This window comes from Euprymna scolopes, chromosome 1 (genome assembly GCF_053919585.1).
Source record: "Euprymna scolopes isolate OS-2025 chromosome 1, ASM5391958v1, whole genome shotgun sequence".
Classification (NCBI taxonomy): domain Eukaryota; kingdom Metazoa; phylum Mollusca; class Cephalopoda; order Sepiida; family Sepiolidae; genus Euprymna; species Euprymna scolopes.
The window spans coordinates 152,554,226-152,572,422 of record NC_136482.1 but is presented as its reverse complement, the minus strand read 5'-3'; the positions used below and the strand labels follow the sequence as shown (position 1 = coordinate 152,572,422).

General features: G+C 36.6%; 1 protein-coding gene across 1 annotated transcript in view; it reads left to right on the top strand.

Moving 5' to 3' along the window:
- The window catches only part of LOC145276726 (leucine-rich repeat serine/threonine-protein kinase 2-like), a 338,716-nt gene that overhangs the window by 319,759 nt on the left and 760 nt on the right, over positions 1-18,197 (top strand). Inside the window, exon 67 of the mRNA XM_080127947.1 lies at positions 11,029-18,197. This exon is cut by the window's right edge and continues 760 nt beyond it. Coding sequence (XP_079984073.1) covers positions 11,029-11,141 — 113 coding nt within the window. The 3' untranslated portion in view covers positions 11,142-18,197. The remainder of the gene's footprint in view (positions 1-11,028) is intronic.

The following is an 18,197-nucleotide window of genomic DNA, read 5'->3' as shown; positions in this document are numbered from 1 at the left end:
CACCTCTCACCATCCCTCACAGACTCCTTGCCTTCATTGAATCTCCTATGTCACTAAAAAACTGATGCTCGCTTCATACAAGATGGACCAAAAACAGTCTGATGCGTTGCAAATGTTCCTGTGGCATTTTTTCCAGGTTAAAAACAGAATTTTATTGCATATCGTTCTTCTAATGTGTCCTCACGTCCAGATTGCATTTTTGAAATTCACCAGCTGTGACAATCAGGCTGTAGCTGTTCATTTGAATATGAAATCATAAAAATTGGTTAATCATCTTAGAAGGTGTATAACAATAATATACTGAATTTTCAAGCGTCTACGACAATTTTAAATGCCTGTACACAAATCTGGAAAATTGAAGGCACCTCGCGTGTGTGTGTGTATATATATATATGTTGTGTGTATTTAGGTAGCATTCTTTCTTTTAAACAAACTCGAATAAACCTAGAACCCCATCTTCCAACGTAGACCCCCTACTACCATGTCTCCTTCTTCAACATCAGGGGTCTACGTTCCAACCTTTCAGAGGTTGAAACCCAATTACAGGAGACAAAACCAGACGTATTTTTTCTAAACGAAACTGGAATAGGGCCGACCACTTCCCTAGATAAGTTCATAACGGATACTCTAACTTAACATCTAAATCTGACCCCCAAAACCGCCATGGGCATGGAATATGTGCCTACATTAAAGATGGCTTCCCATGTGGCAGGGATATCTCTAGAGAAGATCCTAATTTACCTTATATGTGCTTCCGGATTGCACTTGCTTACACCACTGTATTTATATTTGCCTTTTATCGGCCCCATAACAGCGGAGTTACTATCTTTAAGAGTGTATCTGAGAAAATAGATCACATCCTGTCTGCACATCCCTCGACTAACATTCACATCTGTGGTGACTTCAACGTCCATAATGTGGAATGGCTGACCCACTCAAATAAGACGATGAGGGGAGGTTCTGTCATGATTTTGCCATTGCTTATGACCTCACTCCAATTGTTCGCGAGCCCGCCCATGTGCCGATACTACAGGTCAGTATGTAAGCCTTCTAGACCTTTTTCTCTCCACTTCCCCAAGCTATGTTCATGTTCTGTTCTTTCTCCTCTAGGATCCTCCGACCACTCCGTCGTATCAGTTAAGATAAAAATGAAATGCAATAAGTCCCCAGACGTACCCCTCCACCGTACTGTATACCAATACTCCATGGCTGACTGGAATAGCTTCTGTACATTCATATCTGATCTACCTCTGCATTCCATGTTTAAAAAGGATGTGTCCTCTATAGTATCAGACCTGACCGAATGGCTAATTGTAGGCGTGGACCAATTCATACCATCTAAAAATTTCCAACAAAAACCTTACAGCCAGCCATGGTTCTCCCCAAAATGTGCTGCTGCCATCACACACAGAAATCACTTTTTCCATAGCTACCAACGTAATAGATGTACTGAGACTAAAGCTGCTTTCAGGAATGCCAGCAACCACTGTAAAATAGTAATAAAAAATGCAAGAGAGCTGTATGCTCAGTCCGTTAAATCCAAAGTAGCTAATCAGCGGGCTTGGTTCCCACTAGTTTTGGCAAATAACAAATAGGATCCTGAACAGAAGTGTGCGTTCTATCCCAACCATTATCAATGGACCTGAGGTCATCACGTCAGCATCAGACAAGGCCAAACTATTTGCCAAGAACTTTGCAGCTAATTCTACCCTATGCGACGAAGGCCATCAACTCCCCATATTTCCTCCTATAACACAGAACATGCTAGGTAACATACAAATATCTGTGCATGAGGTCGCCAAGCTAAGCAAGAACCTTGATTCCAGTAAAGCAACTGGCCTTGATGGCATCCCAATTATAATGTTAAAAAAGCTTCAACCAGAACTTGCTCCCATACTTACGAAACTGTTTAAGCGTTGCCTTAACATCCTGGAAAACCTCATCAGTATGCCCTGTATTTAAGAATTCAGGTGATAAGTCTTCTCCCGCTCAGTATAGACCAATAAGTCTCCTGTGTGTCAGGAGTAAGTTGCTGGAATCCATATTAAATAGAAATAGAAACCTTCTTAGTGACACGCAATATGGTTTCCGTTCTGCAAGATCTACCGCAGATATGCTAACGGTTATATCTCATAGGATTAGTGAATCTCTTGACAAAGGCTTCCTTTCTAGAGCAATTGCTCTTGACATATCAAAGGCCTTCGACAAGGTATGGCATAAAGGCCTACTTCACAAGATTTCCAGCTACGGTATAACTGGAAATTTTTTCTCTATCATTAAATCATTTCTCTCTGATAGGCTCATAAGAGTAGTGGTCGATGGACAAAAATCAGAAGCCTGCCGTATTAATGCTGGAGACCCTCAGGGGTCCATCCTGGACCCAACTCTTTTCCTGATCTACATCAATGATCTCCCTAAACACATACTTAAATCATTCGTTGACATCTATGCTGATGACACGACCATCTATGGTAACACATTAAAGGCTGTAAATGACAAAGTTCTCTCTGATTCTCTCTCCTCTGATCTCGAGCGCGTGGTTCAGTGGGGGAAGACGTGGCTGGTTACCTTTTAATGCATCTAAAGCCAAGCTCTTATCTTTACATCATCAACGCTCTGATTCCCATCTGGCATCAATTGAAATGGATGGCTCTCGTCTAGGAGAAGTCTCATGTTTTGACAAGCTTCTGGGCTTGACCTTTACTCCTGATCTGAAATGGAAAGCGTACATCAAGTCTGTTGCCAAGGTCGCTGGAAAGATGGTGGGATCCTTCTACCGCTCCAGAAGATATCTCACTACTGATGCAATTCTCTATCTACATAAAAGCCAAGTATGCCCAAGGATGGAATACTGCTGCCATATCTGGGAAGGAGCTGCTAAAAACAGGCTATCCTGCCTTGACAGAGTACAAAATAGACCGTGGCTTAGTGAGGGGATGCCCTTTTCTCTTCCCTGCAACCTCTCTTTGTTTTATTGTTATTTCCATGGCAGGTGCTCGTCTGAGATCCAATCTCTAGTCCCCCCTCCCAATCTTTTACGAAAAACACCCATCTAGCTGAAACCACTGTCAAAAATTTTCCCCATTCTTTATCTGTACCTAAATCAAAACGTAGATTCCATGAACAAAGCTTCTTTCGTAGAGCTTCACGCCTGTGGAACTCTGTTCCATCTGCCTGCTTCCCACCTGACTACAACCTGGATGGGATGTCTTCAAGTCTGACGTAAACAAATTCCTGATGAACCGCCCTCTTAAGTAGACACTTTTATTAAATCCCCACACTAACGTACTGTACATGCAATAACCCTTATCCCTGAGTGGCTTCCGGGCCTTGATAAGTGGTGATCACCTTGTAAAAAAAAACGTTGTTAAAGACAACAGAAAGCTTCTGTTTGATTAGACCTTTTTACTTTTTTAATTTTTCTGATCTTTTTAGTGTGCGAGTCAAAAGAACTGATATAAGTTCCATGTGTAGTTCAAAGTTGCCCGCTGTGTTGCTTTTCTTTCAAAGAAGACATCTTGAGGAGGGCTGGAAGTTTTTTTTTTATATAGTAGCTGCGGTGAATGCATGCAAGCTGTGTGAGCCCAGTGCGGGAGAGAGGAGTGCCCAGTTCTGTGGCCAAGACTTGGTCAGGTGGGGGGCAGGGAGGTTACAACAGGCATTTTAGAGTGTTTTCACTGGATTGGAATATAATTTGATTAAGGGCAGCTATTTGCATTTAAATGTATATAGCTTAAAGTATTTTTAACTTGACGTTGGTTTCGTAGTGTATTATTTTTTGTGTTGCTGACAAGAATTTCTCTAACTTTGGAGGAGAGGCAGTTACGTTTTTTGGGGGGTTTTTTTGTAAATGTTTTAACATTGCACTTGATTCTGTATTATGCATGTTAAGGCAACGTGACAGGGTAGTCGTTTTGTAACCGATGTAACCAAGATAACTACTAGTTTTGTTGTGGTCATAGGAGCTACAATCTCCTGAGGGGGCATTTGAACTTCTAAATGATGTTGGGTCATTCTAGTGGTTTTCAAGGTAGGGGAGGCGTTGTTTTTTACTACTATATTTTAGGTTTAAAATTTTTTATAGTATATGATAAGTCTAATCTAATTGTTTTCAATGGGGGGAAACAGCTATGAATAATATTTTTTATGGTCTTTTCTTCTAATTTAAAGCCCGGTTGTATTTGATTACAGTATAATAAGTTAATAGTATTAAGATTTTGCTGTTGTGGGGTATTACTATTTCGGGTGATATTTTTTAAGTTCTGGAGCATTGATTTTATTTGCTGGTTGACAATATAGTTTGGAAATCCATTATTGATAAGTACTTACTTGATATTTTTTAGTTTGCGAAAAAGTTTTTTTTTTATGAGGAGATTTGGTTGGCATGATTAAGGTTTTTAATGATGGCTATTTTGTAACGATGAGAACATTTGCTCTTAAAATTTAGAAGGCAAGAATTTAGGCTGGTGGGATTTTTGTAGCAGGAGGTGCTGAATATGTTGTTGGATGTATCTTCGAGAATGTCGAGGAAAGGAATTTTGTTATTAACAGCCTCTTTCATCTCCCCAATTGTCTCGTAATGACAGCCTCTAAGGTTTTCCTTGAGCGTTCAAACTCATCAGGCAACATGAATTTTAGTATGGAATTATCTTTGAAAAGGTTTTTACCTTCTAAATTTTAAGTCCAAATGCCCTCACCGTTACAAAGTAGCCATCATTAAAATCTTTCTTAATTGTGCCAACATAATCTCCCCTGATAAAAAAAGATGAAAAGCAACACTGCGGACAACTTCAAACTACATACGGAACTTACATCAATTCTTTCGATCCAAACTCTAAAAAAGATCATCAGAAAAATTGAAAAAAATTAAAAAAAAAAAAAAAAAAGATCTAATCTAACAGAAGCGCTCTGTTGTCTTTAATAACGTTTGTTTTAATTAATATGTGTGTGTGTGTGTGTGTGTGTGTGTGTGTGTGTGTGTGTGTGTGTGTGTGTGTGTGGTTAGTGGAACAGAATCCCAAGACAGTGCTCGATTATTAAGAAAAATTAAAAAAAATAAGAGCGTAACCTTTATTTTTGAGGTACAATCTTTAGGCAGAACAGCATCAACAGGTTTATCTCATCTATTAATTTGAGATCAGAGTTATTCCCCCTTAAAAAAAGCGTTTTCAATAGTCAAGCATCTAACCACTTTAACACGCCTGGTTATCTCCCACTTTACCATAAATACAGATAGACACATGCATGGACTTGGAGTCTATATTTGAACTAAACATCCTCCCCTTAACTAGAGAATCCAAACTAGAATCAGACGACCACGCCTTCATGTGGTTTAAACTAAATCTGAAACAAGCATTAGCTATTTATATTTTCACTACGATTTTCCCTTGACATAGGACTGTACCCTAATCAAATATGACTCTAACATAGATACAGCATTCTCCCTAAATACTATCGCCCAAGAACATATGTTTGCTGACTTTAATATCCACCACAGTAGTTGGATTGGTTTCTCTAGTTAAACAGATGCAACTGCTAACATCACACATAGCTTTTCTATATCCCATTCCCCGTCACAGTTAGTCACATTTCTGACCCATCTCCCAGATCGACAGGACTAGCAAACCTCTCTTCTAGATCTATTTATGACCACAGTTCCCAAGGATCATGTAATAAATGCCCATAGTACACTAGGAATGCTGATCACTCTCGACTCCAATTTAAAATGCCATAACTCAAAACAACAAGATACTTCAAGAAAGCTGATTGGGAAGCCACCAGGGATCACATCAGAGACGCTCTATGCCATAGTATCTTTTCTCTTCCTGCAAAATAGTGTGCAGATGAGGCTGTTGAATGATTGAAAGCAACAATTGAAGCACATGTTTCTACATGGAAGATTTATAGCAAACCCCACTCTCCCCAATAGTTTATTTCTATTTGTGCAGGCGCTATCGCTTAAAGGGAGCATGCATTCTGCAAACTTATTTGACACAAGTCCAGTATAAGTATATAGAAGTTAGAAATAATTGTAAAAATGAAATAGCCATTGCCAAGAAAAAGCATACTGAACTTTCCAGAAAATGCATTGAGTTGCAGAAACTAGGAACCTGCAATTTTTGGAAAATTTATAACAACGTAGTAAATAATGAGTGATCAACGATTCTCCTTAAGGTTGTTCGCATGGCAACCGAAAAGGCAAACTTGCTTGCCCAACGGTTTACCTCCAACTCCACTTTTGACTTAATAAACAATTTCCTTCCAAATTTCCCTTTGCAGACAAAAACCACACTTGATGATCTGAAAATTACCCCCTCGCATATCCGTGATGCCTTAAAAAACCTAGACACCTTGAAGGTATATTATAAAAAATGCTCCGCTGAGGTTGCCCGGTACTTTCCAACAAATGCCTTCCTGAATCTTGCTTTCCTGGCTGCTGAAAAATTGTTTCTGTTGTACCAGTTTTCAAGAATTCTGGCAACAAGAACTGACCCACTTAATTATTGCCTCATTAGCCTTTGCCTTCTCTTCTCCAAAATCTTTGAGTTTTTAATCAATCAAGCACTAGTCCACCATCTCATAGATAATAAACTTCTTTCTGACTGACGGTATGAATTTAGGCAAGTTTGCTCTACTGCAGATATCCTAACTGTAATCTCTGAATATATATATATATCATAGACTGGATAAGGCAGAGGAGGCTAAGGCTGTAGCCCTAGATATATTAAAAGCCTTTGATAAGATTTGGTATGATGGTCTTCTGATGAAAATGAAATCATATGGTATTACTGGACAAATACTTAACATGTCTCCTTAGATAAGAAAAAAATCCAGGTTGTCCTTGATGGTTGTACGTCAAAATGATATAAATGTGGGTGTACCAAAGGGTTGATCCTCGGACCTTTATTATTCTTGATATTCATAAAAAACATCCTTAATAAAATTGTCTCCGAGATGGGTATATTTGCTGATGACCCCACACTCTATAAGATTAGAAGGGAAAACGAATGAACACATATCTAAGAAAATGGCTAAATAACAATTACAAGACACTTCTCAAACCATAGCTAATGATACACCACCTGAAAGTACTTTGTTCAAACTTATCAGGCAACATAAATTAGAACAACTACATTGAGGTCATTGCCAAGGCTGCTGTGAAGAAAGTGGGCTCTCTCTACGGTGCTAGAAGACTACTCACACCTGAAAGTATCCTGTATCTCTACAAGGCTACCATTCTCCCATGCATGGAGTAATGTTGGCACATCTGGGCTGGTACATCTACCACTAACCTCTCCGTCTTGGATGAAGGTCCAGAAAAGAGTTTTCAATCTAATAAGTCTCACTTTGTCAAGTAAGCTCCAACCCCTGTCCCATCGCCTCAGTATTGCATCTCTGTCTGTTGTACAAATATTTTAATGGAATGTGCTCTGATGAACTCGTTGCACTTGTGCCCCCTGGACGTACATATCCTTGACAAACCCAACAAGCAGCAAAATCATACCTCTACATTTAGAGAATGCCGGAAAACCTTCTACTCAAATAGTTTCTTCCCTTAAACTGCTAGACTTTGGAATTCCTTCCCGGCTCCCTGCATTCCCTGAGTGTACTGACATGCAGAAGTTGAACAGACATCTTGCTGCTTAACTCCTTAAATAGTATCCCTGCAAATTTGGTCTCAAATAGTATCCCCTTATGTCAAAATGGTACTGTGTCTTGTTTGAGATGAAAATTGTGCTTGTTTGCTGGTTATGCTAGTATTACAGAGAAGGTGGTTCACCTTGATTACTGTACACTCATTAACCCTTAGCCTCGAGTGGTCTCCGGGCCTTGATAGAAGGTGATTCCTTTGTAAAAAAAAAAGTGTTAGTTATTTAAGAGTTTTCCTTCTCCTAGAGTAGTTGTTTTTTACTAAAGGTAGACTAGACTCTAGCCTACCTTAGTATTTTAGCCATAGACAGAGGATAGATCCTGTACATTCTGGGCAAAAATTAAAGATAGCCGTGCGAATTCCACTGTCCATGCTATGTGTGTAAGAGAACACTTCTATACTATAATAGCAGTTCAGCCCAGCTTTGCTTGGGCCCTATGTACTGTTCATAACTTGCCCTACGTGTGAATACACTTTATGTAAGATTTAAAATAGTTAGACCAAAATTTGTCTAAGTAATTTCGTAGAGACTGCAGAGGTCAATTTTTTAAAACTTTGACCCCAATTTTGATCCCTAAACATTAAAATGCTTGCTGCATGTCTGAATACCCATTTTGTATAAATTTCAAATGTTTAGACCCAAAATTTGCTGAGTAGTTTGCTAAACATCGCAAAGGACAAATCTTTGGAACTTTGACCCGTTGGCAGCTAAAATTTTCGACCCAAACCAATTAAAAAGCTTACCCTATCTCTGAATACTCTTTATGTAAAATTTCAAATGTTTAGACCAGAAATTGGCTGAGTAATTTGGTAGAGACCGCAGAGGTAACATTTCTTAACCTTTGACCCCAATTTTGACGACTTATCATTTATTTTTTGCGGGCTCAAATCAAATTAAAAAGTTTGATCCATGTCTAAAGAACCTATATCTGAAATTTGAAGTGTTTAGACCCAAAATTTGCAGAGGAGTTTGGTAGAGGTTTCAAAGGTCAAATCTTTGAACTTTGACCGCTTGACAGCCAAATTTGTGTCCGAAAACGGATTAAAAAGATTTTTTCAAATCTCAATCCTCCTTATGTCAAATCTGGAGTCTCTAGACGGAAAATTGACAGTTATTTGGTAGAGAAATGTACACGGACACACATTTTCACATTATATATATATACTAGCAAGGGTACCCGGTGTTGCCCGGTTGTTAGGATGTGTGTGTGTGTGTGTAAGGGGGGTGGGGTAAAGTAAAGAATAAGCGAAGTAATAACCCCGTTTAAATATTAAAAAAAAAACTATGTTAAACTTTAAAAAATCGGTAAAACCAAAACAAAAAAAAAACATCAAACAAACGTAAAACTTCTTTAAAAAAGAAATCGGAAAAACAGAAAGCTTAAATCAGGGGAAAAAACGATGGATGTGTTCGGGGGGGAAAAAAAAAAAAAAAAAAAAAAAACACGGCGAAAAGCGAAAAAAAAATGACATAAATAACCCTTCCATTCGATTAACTCCATGGTGAGTTTCACCCAGTTCATTCCAGTTTTTTTAATCAACTACAAAACAAAATAGATCGGAAAAAATGGCATAAATAACTCTTCAATTCGGTTAACTCCATGGTGCGTTTCACCCAGTAGAATTAAAATTTCATTCCAATATTTTTAAGCAACTACGAAGTAAAGAAAACCCAAACCAGTGTTCCTTCATAACTGTCTCTTGTGGATGATCAGTAGTGATGGCGGGGGAAGGAGGAATTTATTAGAGAGAAAATATTTTACCACTTCCATTGATCTTAACCGATTTTAGCAGTGAACTCTCAACAGATAGAATATAGGAATCTACGATTAAGGAGGAAGTGTATAGGTAATAGGCCTATAACACACCTCAGATATTGTGCTGCAGTTTGTGCATATTACATTTGCATGAAGTGTCTTGATTTTTAATCCTATCAAGGTCAAAATCATAGGGAAAAATTAGTTTATTTTATATATATATATATATATATATATAGGGAGGATATATATATAAGTATGTCATAGTTTTCTTGAAGCATTGTTTAACAGATAAAAGGTTGAAGGCTTGGCAATGCAAGGATGTACAGTCGTTGTAAGTAGATAAACAAACAATAAATAATTCAATATCTTTTTATTTATATATTTATTTTATGTAGATGTTGCCTTTTCTTTTTTTTCAAATGCAGATGGTATTTATTCCAATGAATAAATAAATACATAAAATTTTCACTTAGATTTAATCAAGAAATTTAAACAGGAATACAGAAATACTTTCCCTAGATCAGAAAATCTATGGAAAAGTAAAAAATAGAATTACCTTCCCTTAACAGTTAACGTAATTTTAGCTTAAAACAGTTGACAATTTAAAGAGTGGATATGCGTTTCTACCGCTGATGATGAGATGCTCTCGAAAAATTTTTTTTTATATTTCCATAAGTTTCGGTTTCGATTCAATATAATGCACTCAAGTCATATGGATATATTTTTTATATTTTTGAAATCGCAACTGTATAATATATAAAAATTGATAGAACATTAACTCTATAATAATATATACGAAATCTGCAAGAATTAAAATATCATATTTAAGTGTACTTTACAACGGGGCTATACCAGGTGTCCCTACTAGCTTAGATAAATACTTTTGCAGTTTTAACAAAACGAGCTACAATAATATATAAGAGCGCCCTCATTTATGCTGAACATTCACAGAATGGCAACATCAATATATTACATATTAATGAGTCCCCTGTGGAATTTTCACAGGTCCCACTAGTAATAATAAATACTTATTGGCTCCTTTATTACATGTCTTTCCTTGCCCGGTTCTCAACAACCATTTTAAAATACTTAATGTGCCTAATTACATGACTGAAGTAACCAATCCACTATCTATAATGGATCATAGTGAAACAATACTCAAATTCTGTTAAGCATACTTAAATATCCTTTTGTATTGCGCGATCCTTCTAGACAGTTTAAAAATAAATTTCTAACTTAACAGGCCTGTATTGTCTGTAAGCTCCAATCCCTGTTGCATCACTGCAATGCACTATTAATGAAAGTACTGCACTGACTAGCAGCAGTATTATATCCTTTGACTGCAGAGGTCCCAGAGATTTTCTATTTTGATAACTTGCCTTTGAAGTCTCCTTCCTGCATCCACTACCATACAAGCATGCAGAAATTGAAATGTATGTGAACATGTTGCTGTCCAACTCCCAATACAGGTTTCCCCCTATAAATCTGACTGCTTTTACAGTAACCCTTTATGCTTCAGTGACAATAGATTGTTTGAGGTGAATAAAAGTTTAAAAAAAAACAAAAAAAAAAAAACAGTATATAATGATTTAATAATTTTTTCTTTTTATCCTTCAGAAAAATATGGCTGCATCAGCGTATGGGATACAAAAATAGTTGAATATATTCGAAGCTTTGAAGATGAAGCCAGACGGAGGCAAGAACTTATTGATATGACAAACCAAACATAAAACATTATATATATATATATATATATATATTATATATAAACAGACATTGTTAAAGACCACAGAAAGTTTCTGTTTTGTAATACCTTTTTTATTTTTCGTATTATCTTTTTTGTATATACATCGAATGTATGGATGTATGGTCCAAGCATTTTTTTCTAAGTGTCTGCGTTTTTTTAAAACTTTTCGTGTATTCATTTACACATCAAGAATTTTTGTGAGAGTCTCGATGGGAATTATGGGTAGATTTATTTAAATAGTATTTGGGTTGCGAGCATAGGTGCGATTCAGGGTCAGCGGGCCTGCTCGTGACAATAGGGGAGGGGTTAGTATCATGGGGAATGAGAGAGCGTGCAAGTACTAGGGTCAGTGGCAGGAATGGGTTGTGTGTTGGGGACATTTAAGTGTGTTGGTACTATTCTGGAATGAGACCTATATATATATATATATATATATATATATATATATATATAAAATGATTTTCCATAGACATGTTTTTTATCTTTTGAAGATTCATCAGTGTTGCTAAATGCAACTACTGATCGACTTCAAGGTTTGAACCCTACACCTTTGTCACCACCAACCAAAACTCCTACTCTTATGCTGCAAAGATGGAAGGGATATATACCCCTTTTAAACAATTGTTTTTCTATTGATTTTATTTACTTTTTACAATAATTGTTAACCATATACGTGGAAACCATCATTTCCTCTATTAGAATACTCCACTCACGGAAGAAAGATCCACAAAAATGAAAGAGATATAATGAAAAAAAAAATAATAATTTGGTGAGTTTTTAATACGTTGCCTTTGTTGCACAAAATGCTCTCATCAGAAATGTGTTAACGTTTTTTTTTTTTTTTTTTTTAATTTAATGTGTCTTTTCTATGTTAGATGTCGATTGCACTTTATTATATATATTTTTTTTTTAGATATTTACAATTTAAAAAAAAATGGGCGATCATAAAGAGGAGTTGGTTGAAAATAGACTAAATTAAAAGGGTGGGGAAGGAAACGATTTTCAGAAATATGTTTGACAGCAAAGAAAAACCAGATCAGGGGGTGGGGGAAGAACGAAATGGCAAAAAAAGATAAATTCCTATTTTCTTAACATTCAACATTTAATGAGGATATCAACACAAGGAAAAGGGAACAGAAAAGATTTTAGGAGAATGCAGTGTGTGATCTATTGCCATTCTATTTTCTCCAATCTTGTCCATGATTTTTCTTGGCTTAGTTTCTTTCTCATGAATAAGTTCGTATCTTTCTTTGATCCTTGCTCAGAGTTGTCTCCCTTTTTCTTCCAGCTCTAATTGTTTCATCATAATCTATGTTGTAATCATTTGCAGCTTATAATTCTTTGATAGAATTTCATTTCCATCCAGTATGGATTTGTATTTCGTCTGTTGTTAGTAAGGTGAGTGAAACAGTCGCATTTGCAAGTGATTTTTTTTTCCAATTGTGACTAGAAATAATAAAGCGCTTATCTTTTGGTGACAGTATTTCTTTCACCAACAATCTTCAAAGGCCTATTACTGAAATATCTTTTCTTTTTTTTTTAATAAATAGAGTAAAGTCAAATTTTGTAAACAATAAAAGGTTTAATAGAACAATATACTTTTTTTTTTATAACGAAGGCTGTTTTAATTAAATGTGAAGAAATTCGAATGTTTATACCTTCAAGTCTCAACATAAAATTACATTTATTCAAAAAAAAAAAAAAGGTAGAAATTAAGGGAATGCGTAAATCAATATGAATTAATAAAATTACGAAAATAGTTAGAAAGAAAGATCCACAAAAATGAAAAAGATATAATGAAAAAAAATAATAATTTGGTGAGTTTTTAATAGAAAGTAAAAACACAAGTTTTAGAAGTTCAGGATTCTTACTGTATATGAACTGTTTAGAGTGATTGAAATCAGTGGTAGCAGTTCTAGCTGTTTCCATTTGTTGTTTAAGTCTTCCTCTTTTCAACTCTTTCACCAATAGTATTAAATTAAATTCCAGTTTTATGTTGTCTTTTTTTAACGTGTAAAACAAAACTATTACGACTTTTTTCGCTTCACTTTAAGTATTGCCATATTAAGAACAACATTCGGAATAGACACCACCAACCTCCCCATCTTAAGAACAGCTTTTGGAGTAGACAACCCGGGGGGGGGGGGATAATTCCTCCAAATTTAATTGCTGTTAGCATATCCACCCTCAAACGCTAAAAAAAAAAAAAAAAAAAAAAAAAAAAAAAAAAAAAAAAAAAAAAAAAAAAAATCTAGGGGTGGCAGTGTCAGTAGGAGAGAAGTAGATTTGTTTATAGCACATGTGTACAACCCGGACAGCCAGTGAATTACAATGCCTAATACAGGTCTTTATATCTCTAAGTACTTGTCTCTGCAAAATTTGAATGAGATTGTTTTTAATCAGCATAATCGAAAACCATTCAAAAGTCGTCATTCTAAAGAAAATTGTGCAGGTGGACTTAATGTACAAATTTCCCCCCTCCTTCCCCCCAAAAAGTTAACGTGTGTGCTATCTCGATAATCAGTCCAGAATCTATTACGATCGTCGCCGATCTAAAAATAAATGTTTCGACAACATCATCTACTAGATTTGTACTTGTTGCTTGAATTTAATGCCTTTTTTTTTTTTTTAAATATGTGAAATATTCACAATTTAAAACTGTTAAATTATTTTCGGTGGTACGTTCACCTTTTGTTGGTTTTTCTTCGCAATCATTGTGTAATGCTTATTTTTATTTATTTTTTTCGGCATAAAAAGAAATGTGAAGAGAGAGAGAAAGTGAATGAAAGAGAGAGAGGAAATACAAAACGGTGCCGTAAAAATGTAAGAAAATGTACGCAGCAATTTACTCAGAAGGCAAAAGTAGGTATCATTGTGACGCCATATTTGAATGGTATATTATTGTTTATTAGTGTATACCTTTAATCCAGAATATAGGAATGGTCAGAGCTCAGCCAGTCAGAAAGAGTGGAATTATTCTGGGGAGACTTTATTATTTTTGAATTGGAAATTATGTTATGTATATTAGTTTATGAACCAGTTACGAAGGGTGAAACCCAATCTATGGAAAAGGCAGAATTCCTCCCGGTGATGACTGGATCTGGTAGGAGGATTGATATTTAGAGGGAAACATAGGAACTACTTCCTCCAAAGATCGTTGTTATGGTGTTGCTCCTGGAATGAAATGTAGTATTTTATTATAACAAATAAATGTGTCCAAAATTGAAGTTGTAAAAGTACATAAGATAGTGGCTAATAGTCTAGAAATAATAATTTGTATGTGATATCTGTTGTTGCAAACCTACAATACTTTAGTCCAGAGGCGAATTTTTACAATCAAAATATTATATATATGGAGAAAATACAGAAGAATTTTCATGACGTACATACTCACCACGGAATTAAAAAAAATGTGGGTTTGGTTAGTAAAGTTTCTATGAAAATATTTAGTTGTCAAAGATCAACTTAAGATAAATTTGCCCATAGAAGTCTAGATTACCCTGGTTCTTCCCACTATTTTTTTTTCAGACTGTTGTTGAAAGGAAGTTACAATACATCATTTGCCTAATAGAATGCTGGATTACTTAGGCAATCCAACCATGTTAGCACATTTTTGTTAATGATCCCGTCCATATTTTCTGCAATTTTCTTTTGAACTGCAGAAATGAATAAATATTGATAAAACCAGGTTCTAAATTGTCCTGGGAAATTTTACTTTTTCATTATTTTTTTTATTTTTTTATTTTTTTCAGCTATATTTCAAGTTCTTCAATGATCTTGTGGATAGCAATATTCTCATTTATGTTAATGAAAATTTAAGACTTTTAATGTTTTTATTTTTTTCTCATGTTTCAATAACATTTTTTATTACAGGGTGGAACGATAAATTTGTCACCCTAAAGAAAACAACACTACAGTTTTAAACTTTTATTGAAGAAATCAATTTAGGTACTTGATTATGTAGTAGAGCTGACATCTATTCAATGTAGCCGCTTTCAGCCTCAATCAAAACATCACTATGGATCCTGAACTTGGAGCATGCCTTTTTCACAAGTGCTGGTGGGAGCTCAGCGTATGATGGCGATCAGGCTGGCTTTGGTTTTGTGGAAGGTCATGTTGATGTTCTCGAGATATGACCAAACAAAATAGTCCAGCAAGTTCAGGTCGAGGGAGCTGACGGCCAGTGAGAGAAGGGTAAAAAGTTGTAGCACTCATTCTGAAGCCAAGTTGAGGTCTCTTTGGACTTGTTGACTAGCACTGTCCTGCTGCCACACCAAGGGTCTGCCAGCGGTCACATTATTCACCAGATCCAGGTACACTTTGATGTTGACTTTCAAACCTACTTTGGAGATGTGAGGTGGCATGATGTGGCCCTCACTTGAGACCAGACCAAAGACCATAACTGTGGCTGGAAACTTCATTCAGCTGTGCCCTCAAGCGTTTAACCGTCCAGATTTGCATTTTGAGGATGCTGGCAATGGTCCTGTTGTCATAACTTAGATCGGTAGAGAGCATGAGTTGTATAGCAGGGCATCTCCTATTTCGCTTGTTTAACATTGCGTCACTTTCAGACATGATAGAAATCTATCGCTCTTTGGATTTGTATACAACTGGCCAACTAGTAGATAGTCTGGAAAAAAAAAAAAAAAAACGGTTTTCAGCAAACGGAAATGGAATCATGTATTTTCTTTAGGGCGATAATATTATCGTTCCACCCTGTAGTATCAGCTTGTATTGCACTTGAATTACATTCTAGCTCAAATCATCTTTTTGTCTTAAATGTAACCATCTTCCACCTGCAACATATTTTCACATTAAATCGTCCATATAGGCCTTATTTTGATAGAGCAACATGATACTTTATATGTAACACCATTACCAACATATTCATAGTCAAGTGAAAGAGAGTGTCAGAAAATACAAATATAACGGGCCCATACTGCACCATCCACACCACGTGTCTCTAACTTCACCGAACTGCACCCGATATGGCAGGTGCTTTTTCGATCGTACGTTGTCCCATCACAAGTTGGCCTATTGATCATCTTCACACAGTGTTTTCATGGTGGGGCGCTTCGCCTCTCAACCGAAACATCTATTGTGTAGTCTCCGGGTTCATCAATCCCTCTGCTGGTCCTTGTAGCTTGCTGCAAAATGAAGAGTCCTCACCACAAACAGAACTCCGGTTTATAACAATAACAAACTATTTATTGATTTCATTACTTCATAACAGCTACTGTCTAAATTGAGGTGACCGACTATAGCAGTGAACGATGTATGACCAGACAAGTAAAGTCACAGATTTCCCATTAACACAGGCTAGTTAACATCATAACATCAGGCTCTGAGGGCCTCCCAGGTCAAGAGTGCTTGGCTAGCCCAGCCATTCCGTTTGCTGGCTACAACTCTTTTAGAATTCCTTTTTCTGAATCCAAGTTCTCTCTAATTCTCTCTCCTCTGATCTTGAGCACGTAGTACAATGGGGAAAGGAGTGGCTGGTTACTTTTAATGCATCTAAAACCAAGCTTCTCTCTTTACATCATCAACATTCTAATCCACATTTGGCATCAATTGAAATGAATGGCTCTCGTCTTCAGGAGGCCTCAAGTTTTGACAAGCTTCTGGGCTTGACCATTACTCCTGATCTTAAATGGAACACGTACATCAAATCTGTTGCCAAGGCCGCTGGAAAAATGGTGGGATCTTTCTATCGATCCAGTAAATATCTCACTGCTGATGCTATTCTCTATCTATATAAGAGCCAGGTACGTCCAAAGATGGAATACTGTTGCCACATCTGGGCAGGAGCTGCTAGAAAGGACTTGTCCTGCCTTGATAGAGTTCAAAATAGACTTCGTAGCCTCGTAGGAGATGTCCTTTTCTCCTCCTTGCAACCTCTATCTCACAGAAGAGATGTTGCGAGTTTGTCTCTGATGTATCGTTATTTTCATGGAAAGTGTTCGACTGAGCTTCAATCTATGGTCCCCCCTCGCCAAACTTTCACAAGAAACACTCGTCTAGCTGTAAACACTATCAATAATTCCCCCCACTCTTTATCTGTGCCTAAACCTAAACGTAGATTCCATGAACAAAGCTTCTTTCTTAGAACTGCACGCCTGTGGAATTGTCTTCCGTGTTCCTGCTTTCCGGCTGACTACAATATGGTTGTGTTCAAGTCTAAAGTAAATAAGTTCTTGATGAGCCGTTCCATATAAGTTATCAAATTTACCAAATTTTCATTACTAATGATTACTATATTGTCCAATTTCTACTGTACACTCTTTAACCCTTATCCTTGAGTGGCCTTTGGGCCTTGATAATGTGGTGATGACTATGTAAAAAAAAAAAAAAAAAAAAAAAAAAAACCTTTTTCCTCAACTCTCCCTTGGAGAGAAGTTAAAAACATCCTTTCTCTCTTCTTCTTAACATCTCTCTCTCTCTTTCCTGGGAGGGGGATGGTTGCTCACACTGATATCTATTGGCATATTTTCTGGGTTTCTTCACCGGCACTGTGTGCAGCCCTTATCAGAAAATGCCCCTTCTAATACAAACATCTCCTCTGACATCTCGAAGATAATTCTAATTCTGTTCCCATTTTTGAAACACTATACCATCTGGTTGGCGTGTAACAAGCCCCTAATGACAGCTCGGCGGTTGGTCCTATTTTACTAACTAAGTCTTTACATTTCTCTGCACTTCTCCACCCCATCCTGTCCGATCAAACACCCCTCCCTCACTGCAACAGGCACCTCGCTGCATGCATTCATGACACTATAGTGTCACACAAATAGTCATTATTTTTCTAATCTGTACTAGTTGAATGTGATCCTCTGAGATGAAACTCATCTCACAGCTGTTACAATAGTCTAAAATCTATTTATATTTATTTATAAAATTTATTTTGCAGAGGATATGATGTCTCTTTAATAATTCATTTACAAATATGTTGGTGTTAGGTCCATAGAATATGATGTGTGGTGCATAATGTTTTAATGTTTGATGAATGCATTATAGTTCAATCTTCTTGAGCAACCGCCTC